The sequence below is a fragment of the Scyliorhinus canicula genome, chromosome 22 (genome assembly GCF_902713615.1).
Source record: "Scyliorhinus canicula chromosome 22, sScyCan1.1, whole genome shotgun sequence".
In the NCBI taxonomy this organism is placed as follows: Eukaryota; Metazoa; Chordata; class Chondrichthyes; order Carcharhiniformes; family Scyliorhinidae; genus Scyliorhinus; species Scyliorhinus canicula.
In genome coordinates, this window is record NC_052167.1 from 23,398,520 (window position 1) to 23,419,734 (window position 21,215).

General features: G+C 47.3%; 1 protein-coding gene across 1 annotated transcript in view; it reads left to right on the plus strand.

Annotated features, from left to right (window-relative positions):
* Positions 1 to 21,215, plus strand: part of LOC119956001 (glutamate dehydrogenase, mitochondrial) — a 104,248-nt gene that overhangs the window by 55,389 nt on the left and 27,644 nt on the right. The window contains exons 7-11 of the mRNA XM_038782663.1: positions 2,501 to 2,680; positions 4,152 to 4,289; positions 5,025 to 5,162; positions 15,604 to 15,684; positions 19,622 to 19,745. Coding sequence (XP_038638591.1) covers positions 2,501 to 2,680; positions 4,152 to 4,289; positions 5,025 to 5,162; positions 15,604 to 15,684; positions 19,622 to 19,745 — 661 coding nt within the window. The remainder of the gene's footprint in view (positions 1 to 2,500; positions 2,681 to 4,151; positions 4,290 to 5,024; positions 5,163 to 15,603; positions 15,685 to 19,621; positions 19,746 to 21,215) is intronic.

Genomic DNA, 21,215 nt, shown 5'->3' on the forward strand with positions numbered 1-21,215 from the left:
ATACACTTCCAACAAGATTTGGGTGTTTTAAAAAAATAGATTTTGCTATATTTATCTGGTTATAAATACAGCGGTCGCCTTCCTTAATCCTAATTATGTTTTGATCTAGAGTCGCCAGGTAACTTTCGATACCGCCACAAGGTTCAAACCCGAATACTGATCAAAGAGCCAATACACCAGTTAGTTAGTTCAAAGTCAATACTATTTATTTACACACCATAATCTCTACTCATGCACAAATACCATAAACTAAATTATCTCTCGCGCTAACGCCTATACTTAGCTTTGGGTGCTCATTCAGTCAGGAACAATGACCGTTGTTCGGACCTGAGGCTGTTGGGTGCGAAGGTGTAACAGGAGAAAAGCTAAGGTCGTCTGTCTGATGGTGAGCGTTGACCTTGGACTTACTGCAGCTGGTGGACGGGCCTCTCCGCTTCGAGAGCCGAGTCCAAGAGAGCGATTCTCTCTCGGGCTTCTTCTTATACCTGAAGGGGGCTTCGCGCGCTTTTGGGCGGGCCTTAAACTTGGCCCCAATTAATTCGACCGCATCTTGATCATCGATATCGATCTCGACCAATAAAAGGGGTGGGTGCCCTGATGGCTGGACGTGTCTTAGGTGGCCATTGGCCTTGCTTTGTTTGTGTCTTTCTGGCGCCGGGGTGTCTGCCTTAGTATTGGTTACTTGAATGTTATTCCTTTGTTCCTGGAGATGGGCCATCAGTATGCTAATTGACCTACAGTTTCAGTCTCGTCTGGGAGTTGCCTTCTCAATACGCATACAGGCTCTGTGCCTGCCTGCTTTCTTAGCATTGTTCATGTTTCCCTATAGTCTTTGCAAACATCCATTTTGTGTTGAAGATTAGTTAAATATCTTCTTGCATTAAATACTGTTTAATTGATTGGTTTTGTATTTTGAAAACCTCTTGTGTTGAGGCTGGCTGAGAGAGGCGCACATGTTATGAAACCAACTTTTCTAATTTTTCTTTAAAATTGGTCAGTGCGCCGGGCGCTGAACTCTCCTTGAAAATAGCTAGAGGGTAATTTAATTTGGGTTCTTAATTGCCTTGTTAGTAGATTTTTGTTACATTTCTGCCGAGTGATTTGAAACTGAAATCTGAGCAAATCAGAGTGCAGACTTCAGTGAAATGTTTCTTTCTGTTGGCTTCCCCAGTTTATAGAACTTGTCATCTGGGGGACACTGTGGTGTAGTCGTCATGTCGCTGGACTCGAGGCTCAGGCTAATGTTCTGGGGACATGGGTTCAAATCCCATCATGGAATTTACACTAAATTAACAAAAGAAAATCTGGAATACAAAGCTAACCTCAATGATGACGACCATGACAAGTATCACTAGTTGTTGTTCACTAATGCCCCTTTCAAGAAGGAAATCTGCCGTCCTTACCAGGTCTGACCTGCTTGTGACTCCAAACCTGCAGCAATATGATTGATACTTAACTGCCACTTAAATGGCCCAGCAAGCCAGTTAATTCAGGGGCAATTAGGGATGGGTGATAAAATGCTGGCCTTGCTAGCGATACCCACATCTCATTGGCAGCACGGTAGCACAGTGGTTAGCACAGTTGCTTTACAGCACCAGGGTCCTAGGTTCGATTCCCGGCTTGGGTCACCGTCTGCGTGGAGTCTGCACGTCCTCCCCGTGTGTGCGTGGGTTTCCTCCGGGTGCTCCGGTTTCCTCCCACAGTCCAAAGATGTGCAGTTTAGGTGGATTGGCCATGCCAAATTGCCCTTAGTGTCCAAAAAAGGGTTGATTGGGGTTGCTGGGTTGAGGGGATGGGGTGGAGCAGGTGTGTGCTTGAGTGGGGTGCCTTTTCCAAGGGCCGGTGCAGACTCGATGGGCCAGGTGGCCTCCTACACTGTAAATTCTATGATTCTCATGAAAGAGAAAGTAAAAGCTAATGTCCCTTTCCTCTCCTGCAGATACAGACTTGTAGTTCCATTGATGCCTGGGAACCTCACCCCCATACATCTGCCAGCTGGCTGTTCTTCATGGGTGACCTTTATCTTGCCATTTGACTATGGCGCACTGCAGCCGAGCCCCAACTGTGTTGGCATCAGGAGGCAGAGTCTCTGAGGGGAGTCCTGCGGACTCGAAACGTGAACTCGGTGTTTCCCTCTGCAAAAGATGCTGCCAGACCCGCTGCGTTTATCCAGCATTTTCTGTTTTTATTTTACTCGCATGCAAACTGCACAGAGCAAGAATCAAACTGGGCATATTCCTGCCCTGTACGTTATAACTGTTTTTAATTGTCCAAGCTTTCAGCTGAGTTCTCTGCTGTGAGAAGTGAGGCCACTCTAATTTTCCTGTAACTGGAGATGTGGAGATACTGATTGCAGTCTGACACTGACAGTGTTTCAATCCTAGCAGTGGCCGGCGTATAGGAGGGGCCCTCTGTTTGCCAGCTTAAGTGTACACCAAATGATTATTTTATTCTGTACATGTTTTAATATATATATATGTATAAATTATCTCTGTTGTAGGATATAAATGCTCATGCCTGTGTGACTGGCAAGCCCATCAGCCAGGGTGGCATTCACGGCCGTATTTCTGCTACAGGACGTGGCGTCTTCCATGGGATAGAGAATTTTGTCAATGAAGCATCCTACATGAGTGTTTTGGGCATGACCCCTGGCTTTGGCGATAAAACCTTCGTTATTCAGGTTTGTAAAGAATATTGAACAACGAGCTGACCTTACTTTATCTTCTGAACTGCTTCTTCAAGTGTTAGTGTCTTGAGCTATGGGCTTGATCCGTTACTCCCTATAGAGAAAGAAAAAGCTGACATCAGTGTAACTGATTTTACTCGACTACATTTTAAGGCCGTTTACATTCTGTATTCTACCTGGATGCTGTCGCCAATCATTCCCAAACCTGCAACCCTTTCTGATCCAGTTAAGCTTTCACCTACCTAATACCTAGCTGAATGATGAGACCCAGATAGAAAGCACAGCCTTTCCTATTATACACGGGCTTACTGGAATACAAAATGCACTGCTGTACGGTTCTCCTCATCCTCAACAATCGGTAAATTTAATCAAGACTGTGACAAAAAGCCAACTGATGTGGAAAGATTATCTTCTGAATCTGGCGACGGATTACCGATGCACTGAATTCTAGATGCCTGCAGCTGAATAAAACAGTATGCCTCTGCAGGCTGCATATGGCAATTGGAACGTTTTAGTGGTCTGAATGCCTGAAATCTGGCTTACTGTTTTCTCTGGTGAAAAGTTCTTTGTACAAATTCCTATGATGCCTATTTTGTGGCACCATGGTTTTCACCTTGGGAAACATTGGGCCCATGTATTCATTTAGAATCTGGTGTCCTGGATAAAAGCATTGCTGCGTGTAGATTGCAATCTCATTGGTTCAAATTCCAGTCTCTCCTAAATTAGCCAGGGCAGCCCTTGGGCTATTTCAGTTGACCTCACTGCCTTGAGCTTGAGAAATGACAAATTCCATCAGGTTCCCTGCTCTGCTCATGGGTGACTTCATGCTGAAAAGTGCATGTGGGTGGCTGTCTGGTGAGAGCAGGGGTGGTGAGCTGATCAGTGATGTGTTCCGCAAGAAAAATACTTACAAAAGTGAGATACCAGAGGCGATATTGGTGCCCCAGGGAACATTCCCCATCAAAAGTCGTGGATAGTGATGAAGGGGCAGCAGGGTAGCATGGTGGTTAGCATAAATGCTTCACAGCTCCAGGGTCCCAGGTTCTATTCCCGGCTGGGTCACTGTCTGTGTGGAGTCTGCACGTCCTCCCCCTGTGTGCGTGGGTTTCCTCCGGGTGCTCCGGTTTCCTCCCACAGTCCAAAGATGTGCGGGTTAGGTGGATTGGCCATGCTAAATTGCCCGTAGTGTCCTAATAAAAGTAAGGTTAAGGGGGGGTTGTTGGGTTACGGGTATAGGGTGGATACGTGGGTTTGAGTAGGGTGATCATGGCTCGGCACAACATTGAGGGCCGAAGGGCCTGTTCTGTGCTGTACTGTTCTATGTTCTATGTTCTATGAAGGGAAGAACTTCAAAGGAAAAAATGTTTCTTGTGCGCATCTTTGAAAGCTCTGGCAGTAGACTGTTGCAGGAAGTGTCAGCACTTGATGTAAATCAATTCTTGTGTTTTTCTTTAATATCCCACAGGGATTTGGTAATGTAGGCATGCACTCCATGAGGTACCTGCATCGCTATGGAGCCAAGTGTATCGGTGTTGGTGAAATAGATGGCTCGATTTGGAATGCCGATGGAATTGACCCGAAGGCGCTGGAGGATTACAAACTGGTGCGTGAATGTTGAACCTCACCAGTGATCAGGCTGAAATTTTGCTCCATCATGGGTCAAGAAGGAGTAGTAATTTTTAATTTCTAAATTAAATACCCAATTCATTTCTTCCAATTAAGAGGCAATTTAGCATGGCCAATTCACCTAGCCTGCACATCTTTGGGTTGTGGGGGCGAAACCCACGCAAACACAGGGAGAATGTGCAAACTCCACATGGGGCAGTGACCCGGGGCCGGGATCGGACCTGGGACCTCGGTGCCGTGAGGCAGCAATGCTAACCACTGCGCCACCGTGCTGCCTCTGGAGTAGTAATTTCACCAGTGTTTTTTTTTCATGGGGTGACAGTGTTGTGTACCGGTAATGTCACTGGACTAGTGACCCAGAGGCCCATGCTAAAACATGGGTTCATACACCACCATGGAAGCTGGTGGAATTTGAATTCAATTAATAAATCTGAAATTGAAAGCTTGTCTCAGTAATGGTGACCTGAGAACTATCATCGATTGTCGTAAATAGTCATCTGCCTCACTGACATCCTTTAGGGAGCACAGTAAGAAGTCTTACAACACCAGGTTAAAGTCCAACAGGTTTGTTTCAAACACGAGCTTTCGGAGCGCAGCTCCTTCCTCAGGTGAAGAAATAAAAACATTTTTATTGCAAACCAAGCTCCTTATGCACGCGTTGTGACTTGTAAGAATTTTGGCGTTTAATTATCCTGTTGGTTTGTGTACACAGGCAAATGGAACAATTGTTGGATTCCCTAAAGCACAGCCATATGATGGCAACATCCTAGAGGCAGAGTGTGACATTCTCATCCCTGCCGCTGGTGAGAAGCAGCTGACAACGAACAACGCGTGGAAAGTCAAAGCAAGAGTGAGCCGGAATCTTGTGTGCCCTGTCTTCATGTCGGGAAGGAGATATTGTGTCCTTTGCCCACTAATTAAATCACCTTGTTTAATGCCTTTTGTAATTAGTCCACTGTAACCGCACTGAGCTAACAGAACCATTGTTCATCTGCTGCCTCTGGTGATGAAAATTCGTTAAATCCCTACAGTGCAGAAGGAGGTCATTCGGCCCATCGGGTCTGCAGCTACCCTTTGAAAGAGCACGCTAACCTAGCCCAATCCCCCTTCCTAACCCTGTAACCCCACTGAGGGACAATTCAGTATATCCAATCCACCTAACTTGCACCTATCTTTGGACTGTGGGATGAAACTGGAGCACCCGGAGGAAACCCACGCAGACACGGGGAGAACGTGCAAACTCCACATAGACAGTCGCCCAAGGCTGGAATTGAACCCGGGTCTCTGGCGCTGTGAGGCAGCAGTATTAACTGCTCTATGACAAAGCAGGTTTATGTTTAGTTTATTAATGTAGCCACACTGTTAATGAGATTTTTTAAAAACAGCTGCATTCAAAATCATGTCCTTAACTTGATACAAATGTCAGGAATCTTTGTTCCATTGTCTCTTAGCATTAAGGGAGGGGAGGACCCAAGTCATACAGTTCAGCTAAGAATATTCTGAGGTTTGTTCACCTCCACTGTCGCTAGAGAAAAAATACTAGGCAAACGTGAAGTCCCCGGCACCTGATGGTCTTAAAAGAGGTGGCTAGGGGGAAAGAGTTGTAATCTCCAAAATATCTAGTTTTGTAAAGACTCCAGTTGATTGGAAAACCACAAATAATTTTTTAAAATATTTTTATTGGCTTATGTCTCACATTTCAGTTCATATAGGTTAAATTACAAGTTGCAAAACCGCACGTAATGCAACCAAGGAAAAATTGAAGTTACAAAAGGGTAGACCAAAGAGCAAAAAAGAAAACGGAAGCAAAAACAGATCACAAAATATATATATTTGTATGTACTTGTCCCTCTGTGGCCGTGGTCCCATTTGGCCGACCTGCCTCAGTTGGCCCTAGCGTGTATTGACTGCCGTGTTTTTTTTTGTTCACTCTGGTTTTCCGCTTGCCCTCGGACCTCTCCCCTGCGACTCTCCCTTCTATCTCGCAATTTCTTCTTTTTTTTGTGGTCCAGAACCCAGCAAGTCTGGGGCAGGGCCAGAGCATCTGGGCGGGGGGGTTGGCTGGGCCTCCCTGGCACCGTTCGCGCTTTTCCTCCACCTCCGGGGAAAAACCTGCTCATTCGGGCTCTGGTTAGGTGCACTCTCTGCACCACTTTGACCTGCATTAGGCTCATCCCTGCGCATGTGGGGTTCGCCTTGTGTCGTGCTTTGATCCAGAGTCTTCCCCACCCCCACTTCTATGGCTAGTTCTTCCTCCCATTTTTCCCTCGTTTCGTCCAGGGGGGAATGTACCCCCTCCAACAGTCACCCGTACAGGTCCCCACAGGTGCCCTTCCCTAGGTCACCCGCGTCCAACAGTTCCTCAACTAGCGAATGTCCTGATATCTGGGGATAAGTCATCGTTTCCCACAGAAGAAGTTTTTGACTTGTATATGTCTCATTTTCCTTTTGGGAGTTGGAACCTGTATGAGCCCCTCCATGGTCACTATTCTTTTGTCTGTGTTCATGTTTCTAATCGTCAGTGCCCCCTCGTCATGTCTCCACCTTTTGAAGATGGCGTCCACTGTTGCGGGCGTGAACCTGTGGTTGTTACATACAGGAGTCATGGTGGATGTTTCAGTTAGGCCGAAGTGTTGTCTCATCTGATACCACGTTTGGAGCTTAGTTACCAGCGCTGGGCTTCTTGAGTACCTGTCGGAGAGAATGGACGTCGGGTTGTGTTGAATCCGCGAGAAGCAGAACGCTTAGACCAGGGGTGGGCAAACTTTTCCGTCCAAGGGCCACATTCAGAAATTCACAATTTTAAAGGGCCGCATAGTATATTAAGTAAAATAATTAATATTTTAAATAGCCAAAATAAAAGGTCTTTAAAGAAAAAAAAGCACATTTATTTGAAAAACAAAGTAACTCAGTAAGTAACAGAACAATGTCAATGAGAATGATGCATCTGACTGCAGTCATTTACCAGTTTGTTGAAATCAGGTGTCAAGTTGCTTGTGCTGATCCTTAACACTGACAGAAGCACAGCCTGGCCGAGTCAACGATAAAAACGCGCGTAGTGGGGTGGATGAGTGGGGCTGCCTTATTGGTCGGTTTAGTTGGGTGTGCGACCAATAGGAGTCCAGGTTACAAACAATAATAAGGCTTATTGTTTGTAACCTGGACTCCTATTGGTCGCACACCCAACTAAACCGACCAATGAGACAGCCCCACTCATCCACCCCACTACGCGCGTTTTTATGCGGCCTGCCAGTGAGGTGCCCGGAATCATAACCGGCATTTTTGAAAAGCCGCCGGGGAAAAGCCGCTGAAGTAAATGCGCTTATTGAATAAGCGCATTTACTTCAGCGGCTTTTCCCCGGAGGCTTTTCAAAAATGCCAGTTATGATTCCGGGCACCTCATGGCGGGCCGCATGCGGCCCGCGGGCCGTAGTTTGCCCACCCCTGGCTTAGACGATGGTAGAAATTAAAGACCTAAGGGTCTCCTTCCTCGACCTGCAGCTAGGCCGAAGTTTTTATACAACTGGGGCTATCCTTGTAAAGGGGAAATCCCACCCCCTTAAAGGGGAAGTCCTGCCTGCCCTAAAGGGGAAGTTCCTATTCCAGGGAGGTCATGGGAAATCGTATGATTGATCCCGGGGCCTGCATTGGAGTTGTAACCGGTTGTGACTAGGGCTTGGAGGGATGTCCCTGTGCAGCAACCCCACTCCATCTTCATCCATTCCACCCTCCGTTCCTTCACCCACCCCCTTTCTGCTGTGACCGCCCAGTGATAGAACTTAGGTCTGGGAGGGCCAGGCCTCCCATGCTGCTTCTCCTTTGTAGGACCTTTTTTTGGATCTTTTGGTTCTTTGCCCACACACACAGAGACACACACACACTCCATGATTAGTTTGTCCACCGTATTGGATAAGGGCTTGGGGATGTAGACTGGAGGGATCTGCACAGGAAGAGGAACCTGGGCAATATGTTCATTTTGATCATCTGTACTCTTCCCTACTAGCGAGAGTGGGAGTGTAACCCACCTTTGCACCTCCTTTTTCTACTTCCTCCACTAGACCAGTCAGGTTCCACTTGTGGATCTGTGTCCAGTCGTGGGCTATTTGGATCCCCCAGGTAGCGGAATTTGGTTTGGGCTTGTTTGAATGGTAGTCCCTCTAGCTCTGTGCCTCTCCCGTGCAGGTTCACCGGGAAGATTTCACTCTTGCTCAGGTTGGATTGTAGCCCAAGAAGGCTTCAAACTCCTTTAGGAGCTTCATGATCCCTTCCATGCTGGCCTAGCGGGTTTGAGATATAGTGAAACTTTATGCTCTCTGCCACCCCCTCTGGATACCTCTCCTGCCCTCTCCATTTTGAGAGTAATCACTAGTAGCTCGATTGCCAGTGCGAATAACAGCAGGCATCAGGGTAGTGTCTTTGGCCCAACCATCTTCAGCTGCTTCATCAATGATATGAAGTGAGAATGTTTGCGGATGACTGCACAATGTTCAGCACCATTCATGACTCCTCAGATAATTAAACGGTCCATGTCTGAATGCAGCAAGACCTGGACAATATCCAGGCTTGGGCTGACAAGTGGCAAGTTACATTCGCACCACAGACGTGCCAGGCAATGACCATCTCCTACAAGAGAGGATATAACCATCACCCCTTGACATTCAATGGTATTAAGGAATCATAGAATTTACAGTGCAGAAGGAGGCCATTCGGCCCATCGAGTCTGCACCGGCCCCAGAAAGAGCACCCCACCCAAGGTCCACACCTCCACCCCATCCCCACAACCCAGCAACCCCACCCAACACTAAGGGCAATTTATCACAGCCAATCCACCTAACCTGCACATCTTTGGACTGTGGGAGGAAACCGGAGCACCCGGAGGAAACCCATGCACACGGAGGAATTGGCTAATCACAATGCTACCGTGCTGCCCAATCATTGAATCCCCCACAATCAATATCCTGGGGGTTATCATTGATCAGAAACTGAACTGGACTAGTCGCATTAATACTGTGGTAACCAGGGTCGGTCAAAGGCTCGGAATCCTTTCATGCGTAACTCCTCCTGACCTCCCAAAGCGTGTGCACCATCCACAAGGCACAAGTTAGGAGTGTAATGGATACACTCCACTTACCTGGGTGAGAGCAGCTCCAACAACACTGAAGAAGCTCAACATCATCCAGGACAAAGCAGCCCGCTTGATTACTCCCTTTCCACAAACATTCAAACCCTCGACCACTGAGGCACAGTGGCAGCCGTGTGTACCATCTACAAGATGCCCTGCAATAACTCACCAAGGTACCTTAGACCACACCTTCCAAACCCTTAACCACTATCATCTAGAAGGACAAGAGAAGCAGATATCCCACCACCTGGAGGTTCCCCTCCAAGTCACTCACCACCCTGAATTGGAAATATATTGCCGCTCCTTTACTGTCACTGGGGCAAGATCCTGGAACTCCCTCCCTAACAGCACTGTGGGTGTACCTGCCCCTGAAGAACTGAAACAGTTCAAGAAGGCAACTCATCAACACCTTCTGAAGGGCAGCTCGTGATGGGCAATAAATGCTGGCCTAACCAGCGATGCCCACATCCCGTAAATGAATTTTGAAAAAGTCTCTGCCTCGTGCTTCTGTGCAGCTGGAAGTTTTTCATTTCATAGAATTTAGAGGGCAGAAGGAGGCCACTCGGCCCATCGAGTCTGCACCGGCTCTTGGAAAGAGCAGCCTACCCGAGGTCAACACCTCCACCCTATCCCCATAACCCAGTAACCCCACCCAACACTAAGGGCAATTTTGGACACTCAGGGCAATTTATCATGGCCAATCCACCTAACCTGCACATCTTTGGACTGTGGGAGGAAACCGGAGCACCCGGAGGAAACCCACGCGCACACGGGGAGGATGTGCAGACTCCGCACAGACATTGACCCAAGCCGGAATTGAACCCGGGACCCTGGAGCTGTGAAGCGATTGTGCTATCCACAATGCTACCGTGCTGCCCAGTATTTAAAGCTGGTGGTGTTTGTCCAGACACGCTCCATGGGAGTGCTGTACAGAAGTTTCACCCAAGAGGTGAACGCAAGCCCAAACCGCTCCAGTCCCTCTGAGGTACCTCCACTCAACTCTGTTAAAGGCGGGTAGCACGGTGGCGCAGTGGGTTAGCCCTGCCGCCTCACAGCGCTGAGGTCCCAGGTTCGATTTCTGCTCTGGGTCACTGTCCGTGTGGAGTTTGCACATTTTCCCCCGTATCTACGTGGGTTTCGCCCCTACAGCCCAAAAGATGTGCATGCTATGTGGATTGGCCACGGTAAACTGCCCCTTAATTGGAAAAAATGAATTGGGTACTCTAAATTTTTTTTTTAACTCTGCTGAAGGCCAGGGCAGCACGGTGGTGCAGTGGTTAGCACTGCTGCCTCAAGGCGCTGAGGTCCCAGGTAAAAGGTTACTACACAGTCTAAGAGCCCCTGATGTTGGGATGGTATTGTATTAGCATGGGTAGAGCGTTGGCTAACTAACAGTCGAGATAAGTGGGTCATTCTCAGGTTGGCAAACTGGAGTGTGACGGGGATCAGTGCTGGGCCCTCAACTGTTTACAACCTGTGTTAGCGACCTGGATGAAAGAACGGAGTGTATTGTGGACAGATTTGCTGAGGATAAAGGTGGGGAAGCAAGTTGAGGAGAGCATGTTGGTTACATGAGTGGGCCAGAGTTGGCAGATGGAGTATAATGGGGGAAATGTTATCCCCTTGGTAGGAAGAATAGAAAAGCAAAATATCATTTAAATGGAGAGAGAGTAAAAGATGCCGCCGTACTGCCGAATCGATATGAAACACCGTTTAGCTATGCAGATACAGCACGTAACTAGGAACCCAAATGGAATGCTAGCTATCCTTTATTGAAGGAGGGATGAAGAATAAAAGTAGGGAAGTCTTGCTACAGCTGTAGGGTATTGGTGACGCTGCACCGGGTGTTCTATATAGTTTTGGTCTCCATAAGGAGGAAGATGCTTGCATTCGAAGCAGTTCAGAGAGATTTACTGATGTGAAATGGTCAATGGGATTTCCCATTGAAGCTCCCCCCCCACGCCGCTGGGAAACCCATGATGGGCGGGGGCCCACTCCAGCAGGGACAGAGAATCCCAACAGATGGAGAAATACAACCGTATTGGTAAATGTACAATTCTGGGAGTGTGACAGAAGTTGAGAGGCTGTTTTTCTCTCTCTGGGAAATATACAATTATCCTTAATTTCTGATTTCATCCCTGACTTTCACCAAGGAGCAGAGATATCCCTAGAATGGGCAGGAGCCCCTGATTTGGAGAGGGAACGTGTGCCACGCTGCAAGTCAAAGAAATAAAACTAATACCTATTGGCTTTGAGGCTTCTGGGTCGCTGCCAAAGTAACCTCGACTCCGGTTCCTTGATACTAAAAGTATAATTTTTGAAAGTAACAGTCCTGTGGTTACAAGTTACTGGCAGCTCGTTCTCAAACACTCCAATCTGATGCCGATGAGTGCGTTCTCAAAGGCTGGCTTGCAATTGAGAGTTAATGTGCCGAATGGAAATGAGCTGGTGGGCAGCTTGGCTCCGCTCCCACCTTGTAAATGTTTATTTCATGATTTCTGTCTCTGGTGGGAGCTTTCTGGCCATACTCTGGGATACCAAGAAATGTACACAAAGCGGAGAGGGTAGAAATTTGGCAGTGGGCCCCTCCCCTCTGCATTCACGCCTACTGATGTAAAGCAGGGTTAGAATTGAATGCATGCGGTGCAGTGCTCTTTCTGCCACCCTGTGGTGTTAGCAAGCCTTAACAGTCACAACAACAAGATGCACTTGTAAAGCACCATTAACGTAGTAAACTGCCCAAGATATTTAATGGGAATGTTGTCAAACAAAATTTGACACCATGTCACAAATAAATATTAGGACAGGTGACCAAAAGCTTGCTTAATGAATTTGGATTGGATGGATTTGTTTATTGTCACGTGTGATAAGAGGTCTACAAAATTATGAGGGGCATAGACAGAGTGGATAGTCAGAGACTTTTTCCCAGGGTAGAGGGGTCAATTACTCGGGCGCATAGGTTTAAGGTGCAAGGGGCAAGGTTCAGAGGAGATGTACGAGGCAAGTTTTTTTTACACAGGGTGGGTGCCTGGAACCCGCTGGCGGAGGAGGTGGTGGAAGCAGGGATGATAGTGACGTTTAAGGGACATCTTTGACAAATACATGAATAGGATGGGAATAGAGGGATATGGACCCCTGAAGTGTAGAAGATTTTAGTTTCGACGGGAAGCATAGTCAGCGCAGGCTTGGAGGGCTGAAGGGCCTGTTCCTGTGCTGTACTTTTCTTTGTTCTTTGTACCGAGGAACAGTGAAAAGTATTTTTCTGCAAGCAGCTCAAACAGATAATTTATTACATGAAAAGAAAATACATAATAGGGCAACACAAGGTACACAATTTAAATGCATCGGGTGAAGCAGACAGGAGTGTAGTATTAATCAGGTCAGTCCATAAGAGGGTCGTTTAGTAGTCTGGTAACAGCGGGAAGAAGCTATTTTTGAATCTGTTCGTGCGTGCTCACCTACCCGATGGAAGAAGTTGGAATAGTGAGTAAGCCGGGTGGGAGGGGTCTTTGATTATGCTGCCCGCTTTCCCAATGCAGCTGGGGGGTGTAGATAGTCAATGGATGGGAGGCGGGTTTGCATGATAGACTGGGCTGTGTTCACAACTCTCCGAAGTTTCTTGCGGTCTTGGGCCAAGCAGTTAGAACAACATAGAACATACATACAGTGCAGAAGGAGGCCATTCGGCCCATCGAGTCTGCACCGACCCACTTAAGTCCTCACTTCCACCCATCCCCGTAACCCAGTAACCCCTCCTAACCATTTTGGACACGGCAATTTATCATGGCCAATCCAACTAACCTGCATGTCTTTGGACTGTGGGAGGAAACCGGAGCCCCCGAAGGAAACCCACCCAGACACGGGGAGAATGTGCAGACTCCGCACAGACAGTGACCCAGCGGGGCATCGAACCTGGGACACTGGTGCTGTGCAGCCACAGTGCTATCTCCTTGTCCTACCATGCTGCCCAGTTGCTACACCAGGCTGTGATGCAGCCACATAGGATGCTTTCTATGGTGCATCTGTAAAAGTTGGCAAGTGTCAGTGTGGACATACTGAATGGAAGGAATGTCTTGAATGAGGAGGAGAAGGAGATGTCAAAGTTTGGAGCCTGGCAAGGCTGCCTGAAAACAATTCTTAAAAAATCCAGACCGCTCAAGAAGCCAGCGCTGGAAGAGCCGCAGATATGTGGGTTGGAGGGTTGCAAGAGGTTAGAGACGGGGAGAGGCAAAAACGTAAACAAAATAGAACATAATGATGAGAATTTTAACATTAAAATGTTGCCACGCTGGGAGCCAGTGTAGAGTCATAGAATCCCGACAGTGCAGAAGGAGGCCATTCAACCCATCGGGTCTGCACCCACCCTTCAAAAGACCACCCTACCTGTGACCAATTTCCCGCCTTATTCCTGCAACTGCAACCTACGGTAGGTCAGGAAGCACAGATAATGCTGTGACACAAGGATATGCAAGCATTTTGTCATGGAACTGTACCTGTTTGCACTGGTGGCTCATGGGCCATGTATAAAGTTAAACTTTGTGGTGCTTCAATTTGCAAATGTCTCATTACAAATGAACTATGCAAAAAAACAGCCGTTGAAAGCTACCAAACCCATAAAATTCGGAAAGGACAAATTATCAGAATAATACAACGGGTAAGGCAGCCATTTGCGTGACATGTCAATGCTGGCTCTTTGAAAGGGGTATTCAGTTAGACCTGCTCCCCTGCCCTGTAATCTCTTTTCTAATCTTTTATGTTTTTGTAAGTTCCTATTGTCTGCTTTGACCATTCACTTAGACAGTGTATTTCAGAACATCGCTCACTAGCTTCAATTCTCCCCAACAAATGACTAAGTGTCATTTTGGGCGAGTTTCGTGGGGTGATTTCTGTCGAGTCGTTGGGTGCGATCCAGAACAGTATTCACCCACACGTGGTCATTTTCTGGAGCTTGGGGAGTTTCTGACTGGCAAATCCCTCACTTAGAATCTTTTTCTGCAGTGGGGAACTAAAGATGGCGGCAAGACCGGCTCCTCTGAGATCGGAGCGACATTTTAAAGGGTGCCCAGTTTAAAATGAGGTTGAGGGTTCCTCACGCTCCCACTCACTGACATTGCGTCCCCTCCCCCCCCCCCATGGGGGGCCCCCCATACCCATCCATTCTCATAGGCATCGGGTCATGTCCCCCTCCCCCAAGTGAGTTTGCTAAGTGAGTCGCTGAGGGCCTCTTCCCCCTTTCAGGCCCCCTCTTCAAACCCGCCCTTCATATCCCTTCTTAGCCCCTCCCCCCACCCTTTTCACGGTCATTCCCCCTTGGGTCCCGATCCTTGACAGTGCCAATCTGAAACCCCTGCAATGCTAGGTTGGCACTGCCCACGGACTGCCCCTTCCCCGACCATCAGGGACTCCAATGGGATCCAAAACTCCCCTTCTCTTCCCCCCCCCCCCAAACACGGCCATCATGTCTGGTTTCCATTTCTGGAGATTAGCACTAAATCACACCGGCGTGTGGCTTGGCAAGTGGAGCCGCTGAATGCTGGGAGACTGCAGCCTCAAACACGCTGCGCATATTTAAATGAGCCTAATCACTCATTTAGATATGCTATCTGGATTATGCCCAGTGAGGGCGTGTCCCAGATCACGTAGGGCATAGCGGGTTGGGTGCATCACGTGCGCCTAGCGCAAAACCCGTTTTTGGCGCCTCCTGCTATGCACCTGGCGTAATGGGGCCAGCGCCAGGCGCAAGTGGTGGGAAAATTGAACCTGCCATCAAAAAAAAAAAAGTCTTCTGATTCTTTTTCCATTCAGTTAATCTGTGCCCTCTGGTTCCAACCCATCTGCTCGAATTAGCTCACAGCTGAGTGTTCAGATCTTGATTCAACACTTTCCCAGCATTTACACAGGTCCAGGTCACTGGGGCGGGAAAGAAAGGAGAATTTGTATTGTTTTAACACATTAGACCTTTAGGATCCATGGCCTCTAATAGTGTGGTGAATAAAAGTAGGGGGTCAGCAAGAGGCTAGAATTGGTTGAGGACCGAGATCTCTCGGGGCTGTAATTATGAAGGAATTTGGAGATGGGGTGGGGCGAAGCCATGGTGGGATTTGAAGACCAGGAAATACACTTACGCACAATGCCCTGACATTAATGCCAACCTACTTTCTTTAAACAGATCATCGCTGAAGGTGCCAATGGCCCAACAACTCCAGAAGCTGACAAGATCTTCATGGAGCGAAACATCATGGTTATTCCAGTGAGTTATTGTTGATTTGCTGTTTCACGTTCAAATGCCTACCGTTCTTCTCTCCTAATTGCTGCTTTCTATTGATCACCTAATAAGCGACCTCCCAGACGCAGTGAGCTGTGTGATTCATGCTGCTTCCTGATTGTGATCATTTTCACCCACGTAGTGTTCCAGTCCTGCCGTTGGTCTTTCCTGAGAGGCCTCCTGTTTATTGTGAGGAATGATCACTTTTTTTTTGGGAGGACGGAAACTACACACACAAAATGGATCATGTCTCGTAAACCTCTTTTAAATACCTAGACGGTCTTACCTAGGTGGTAGCGACCCAACTCTGGGCCAGAAGCTCTTTAAATTCCACTTCAGGTCGTCATGGCCACGGAAGGTGCATTCATAATGTGTCGAAACAGGTTGATTGTCAGTCTGTAAATCCTTCCAATATGCCTAATGTTAAAAGCGGGAGCGTTTCCTGGTCAGTCATACTGCAGAAGGCATTGGCAAACCACTGCAGTACTTTGCTAAACATGATCATGGATCAATTCAATGGAAGTCCATGGTCACAACACCTTCTTCCCCTCTTAGAACATGGTACCTACAGGATGTGGATGGTTAAAGGTGTAGGCCATTCAACCCTTTGAGACTGTTCTGCCATTCATTTGGATCATGGCTGATTTGCATCTTTTTTTTTTTAATTTGGAGTACCCAATTCATTTATTCCAATTAAGCGGCAATTTAGCGTGGCCAATCGACCTAACCTGCACATCTTTGGATTGTGGGGGACGAAACCCACACAAACACGGGGAGAATGTGCAAACTCCACACAGATAGTGACCCAGAGCCGGGATCGAACCTGGGACCTCGGCGCCGTGAGGCCTAAAAAAAAACATCAATCTGTTTTCATAGATTTCATAGAATTTACAGTGCAGAAGGAGGCCACTCGGCCCATCGAGTCTGCACCGGCTCTTGGAAAGAGCACCCTAACCAAGGTCAACACCTCCACCCTATCCCCATAACCCAGTAACCCCACACAACACTAAGGGCAATTTATCACGGCCAATCCACCTAACCTGCACATCTTTGGACTGTGGGAGGAAACCGGAGCACCCGGAGGAAACCCACGCACACACACGGGAGGATGTGCAGACTCCGCACAGACAGTGACCCAAGCCGGGAATCGAACCTGGGACCCTGGAGCTGTGAAGCGATTGTGCTATCCACAATGCTACCGTGCTGCCCATCACCAAGTCTGCGTGGCCCCCCCCCCCCCCCCCCCCCCCCCAAATACCCATCCATCCTTTGAATTCTTGAATGGTTCATTTGATTCCCCAGCCTCAACAGCTTGTTGAGGGAGCGAGTTCAAAATTCCCACTCCCCTCTGTGAGGAAATGCCCCCACATCACGTCTGAACAGCCTTGCTCTAATTCTAAAATGAAGCCTCTTTGTTCCGGGTTGTCCAAGCAGGAGAAATAGCTTCTCGCTTTTGACCCCATCAAATCCTTCAGCTGTCTTCAGTACTCAAATTAGATTAGCCTTTATTTTCTATACGCAATGGATGGTAAAACTAGTCTGAGAACCGTCCCCCATTTTAACCCATTTAGCTTTTTGGGTTTTGAAATATGAATTGTGCAGTAGCTAGTGCGTAATACCACAAGCTCTTGCCTCAACTACCCGCTGTGTCCTTATTCCTAAAAGCTGGTACGGGTCGTTCAGTAAAAAATGCAGTCAGACCTAATCTGGAGCGTTCTGTCCTGTGGTTTTCACTTTATCCCAGCTGTGCGCACGGTGCACAAGTTACTCTTCAGAGGTATGTGCCAAACAGCATCATTGTTCTTACTGAAATATGTCTTTGAAGCCGTTACTGAAGCAATTCTACCAGAAAGAACTGGTCACCAGTTGCTTTTGCTGTTCTTCTGTAATCCACAATCAGGTTCTGCGACCTTAATCTAAATTTGCCTTTCATCTGTTTAAAACGTCGATAAATACAGCCCTGTAAGTAAAGTAAGTAACAGTTTTACTTGGATGCTCGCTGAGCCCATCGAATGAACGTTTACATAATATTCCAACACCAGCTTCAAGATAAACTGCCTATTTACCCATAAATGTTTTCGCTCATGAAAATGTCATTTTAGGGCAGCAAGGAGGCACAGTGGTTAGCACTGCTGCTTCACAGCGCCGAGTACCCGGTTTCTTTCCCGACCCCAGGGTCACTGTCGGTGTGGAGTTTGCACATTCTCCCCGTGTCTACGTGGGTTTCACCCCCACAACCCAAAGATGTGCAGGGTAGGTGGACTGACCACGCTAAATTGCCACTTAATTGGAAAATCTTATTTTTAAATGAAAAAGTCATCTTGTTGCAAGACATTAAGCATATAAAACCATGCATGTTTAGAAACGTGCAGTTATACCCACGTCTTTGTCCTTGCTAGGGAAGCCAGAAATTATTCTTGTTCCCTACAGGTTTAATTTCCCTTGCTTCAGCTGGCTATTTATGCTTCCGTTACAAAATACACTCATCTTTCTGGCTACCACCTGTGGGGAAAGCAATCAGAGCTTCACCAACCCTGTAAGATAATTTCTCCTGGCCCCTCAATGACCAGAATGATACCAGAGTGAAAACAGTTAACTTATGAGGACAGGTTGCAGACCTTAAAAATTGAACGGGGCTATGTACTTGTGTTGTTTAAGGTGACTGAAGAAATTGATAGAGTGCATGGAGAGAAACTACTACCAAGGGACATAAGCATTAAAACTTGAACTAGTCTGTTTTGGAGATGATGTCAAAAAAGTTCACCGACACAATTCTTGAACAGTCCCTGCCAGCCTCCCAAAATGTTGTGTGGCATTCACTTCCTCCAGAGGGCAGTGGAGGCTGGGTCATAGCGGTAATGATATCATGGCTGTGTTGTAATTCGCTGAGTAACCACTAGGAGTCTCAGTATATAAGTGAATGTTAGAGTCAGGTGACCTCTGACTGACTAGGGAGCTGGGAAGACTTGTGCATGTTCATGCTAATATTCATCTGTTGTTTGTTTATATTTGACCCACATTAATCATTTATAGCTGATCTAGTTGAATTAAGAACAGGCTTGAGGGGCTTCCAGTCCCATTGCTCAGATGTAAATCTTTCCTCAAACCCTAAATTCGTCTGGGTTTTTTAATGTCAGGTTGCCGCCAATTCTGCAACCAGAGAAAATAATCCTGCCGTATTCACTTTGTAAATGTGCATCATGGTGGCTATGGTTGCTAGTGCCCTCTCTTAGTGTAAAGAGTGATTCCCTTGGGGGCAGCACGGTGGTGCAGTGGTTAGCCCTGCTGCCTCACGGTGCCGGGAACCCAGGTTTGATCCCGACCCTGGGTCACTATCCGTGTGGAGTTTGCACATTCTCCCCATGTCCGTGTGGGATTCACCCCCACAACTCAAAGATGCACAGGGTCGGCGAATTGACCACAATAAATTGCCCCTTAATTGGGGGGGGGAAAAATTGGGTACACTAAATGTTATTTTTTAAAAGTGCGATTCCCGTGTGTTTCAATGTGTATTCGGACTATCCTACTAATGTTGAAAAACATAGTAAGGCACAAAATAACATCACTGCAGAGACCATCATCAATTGTCTAAGCCCATTGAGATGGCGTCCCCACTGCAGTTTCTAATCCTCTCGCATATACCCCTGTACTACACCAACTGCACTTGAGAGAGTCGGCAGTCAGTGTGATCTGAGGTCTCAACTGCTGCCACTGTGCCTTCGGGACATGAAAGTGAAGCTTTTTGAGGCGATGTAACAGCCATTCTCCTGCCCTGCCTCGATACTGCTGCAGCTGGGAAGGGATCTTGAAGAAAAATATGAAGCTTTGCTTCATCACCGCAATGTAAATTGGTGCCTCGGTGGACTTTGCTACCTGGGTCAATGCCATTCTGATCCGTGTAACTATTTTCCCTCCTTCGCAGGACCTATACCTGAATGCTGGTGGCGTCACTGTTTCCTACTTTGAGTGGCTGAAAAATCTGAACCACGTCAGTTATGGCCGCCTGACCTTCAAATATGAGCGAGACTCCAATTACCATCTGCTAAGTAAGTGATGTTGAGGCTTTCGTGGCGAGGTATCTGAGTACAGTATTGAAGTCGAACCCTCTGTGGACAACATCACAGTGGTCTTGTGGTTTTTAGATCTGGATTTATGATTCAGCAGTGCAATGAAATAAGTAGTGCAGTTTGTTTGAAAGCTTTTACTCGGGCAGCAGTAGAGCAATTACAGCTGGCCCCTGTCCACGGGCTCGAAATGAGGGAAATCTGAAAGCAATTCCACTTTTAATTGCTGTCTGCTGATTCTTGCAGGAATGTGCATGGATGCTTGGTCAGGATGAACCTCATTTTTGATCTTAGCTGAGGAATATTTAATGCACAGGCTCATTTCAGTAAGATGCTGGAGAGCTGAGAACTCGTGTGGAGTCTATCCCGGTAGAATTAGGGACTTTCTGGGCAATGGAATCTTTCACCTTTTGGGAGCTATCTTTGAATCCATTCTAAACCAAGGTGGCAATTTTTTCTGTTCAATAATTTTTGGAGGGGGAGGGGTCAGTAATTTTGGGTCCCGTCTCCTGTGACGTGGTTTTAACACAGCACAGATGATGGATGAAACTTATTAAAGGTTTCAATTGAACAGTCGCAGCCACACAAGACCCCTCAAGGTAATAATTCTGCATCATCGCCTTAACGTAATGACTGCTTTCAGGACACGTGTGGCTGACCTTGTTTTATCTTTGGATTTAATCTCTTTGCTACAATTCTTGAGGGTTTGCTGACTATTAATGTCAGGGTTGTTCTTCCTATCCCCTGAAATCCAGCTACTAATTGGTTAGTATGCACAGTAGTGCTTTTGGCTGCTGTACAGGTTTAAGGGGCAGGCCTCAAGTTGGTCTGGTGCATTTGCTAATGCACACATTTAGAAGAATGGCACTGAATGAAGGAGGGAGCTATCTGAGTTTGACGCTTGAGCACACTCACTCACACCACTCCACTCACTCACTCACTTCAACCACTCACTCACACTCACTCACTCACACTCACTCACACTCACTCACTCACTCACTCACTCACTCACTCACTCACTCACTCACTCACTCACTCACTCACTCACTCACTCACTTCTCTCCCTCCCTCCCCTCCCACCCGCCCACCCTCCCTCCCTCCCTCCCTCCCTCCTGCCCACCCTCCCTCCTGCCCACCCTCTCTCCCTCCTGCCCACCCTCTCTCTCTCTCTCTCCCTCCCTCCTGCCCGCCCTCTCTCTCTCTCTCTCTCTCTCTGGCAAACAACTGAACACACAAAATGAAGTAAAGTATACATAACGTTTCGGTAAGTGCACAAACATTTACATGGTTAGCTGCTGCACCCTATATATATATATATATATATATATATATATATATTGTAACATGAGCCCTCCCCCACCTCCAAAAACATATTTCACAGAAAGAATTGCCACCTTGCCAGAGCCTGTGAATAAAGAACATAAGTAATTTGACTAAGGTGGAGAGGAATCA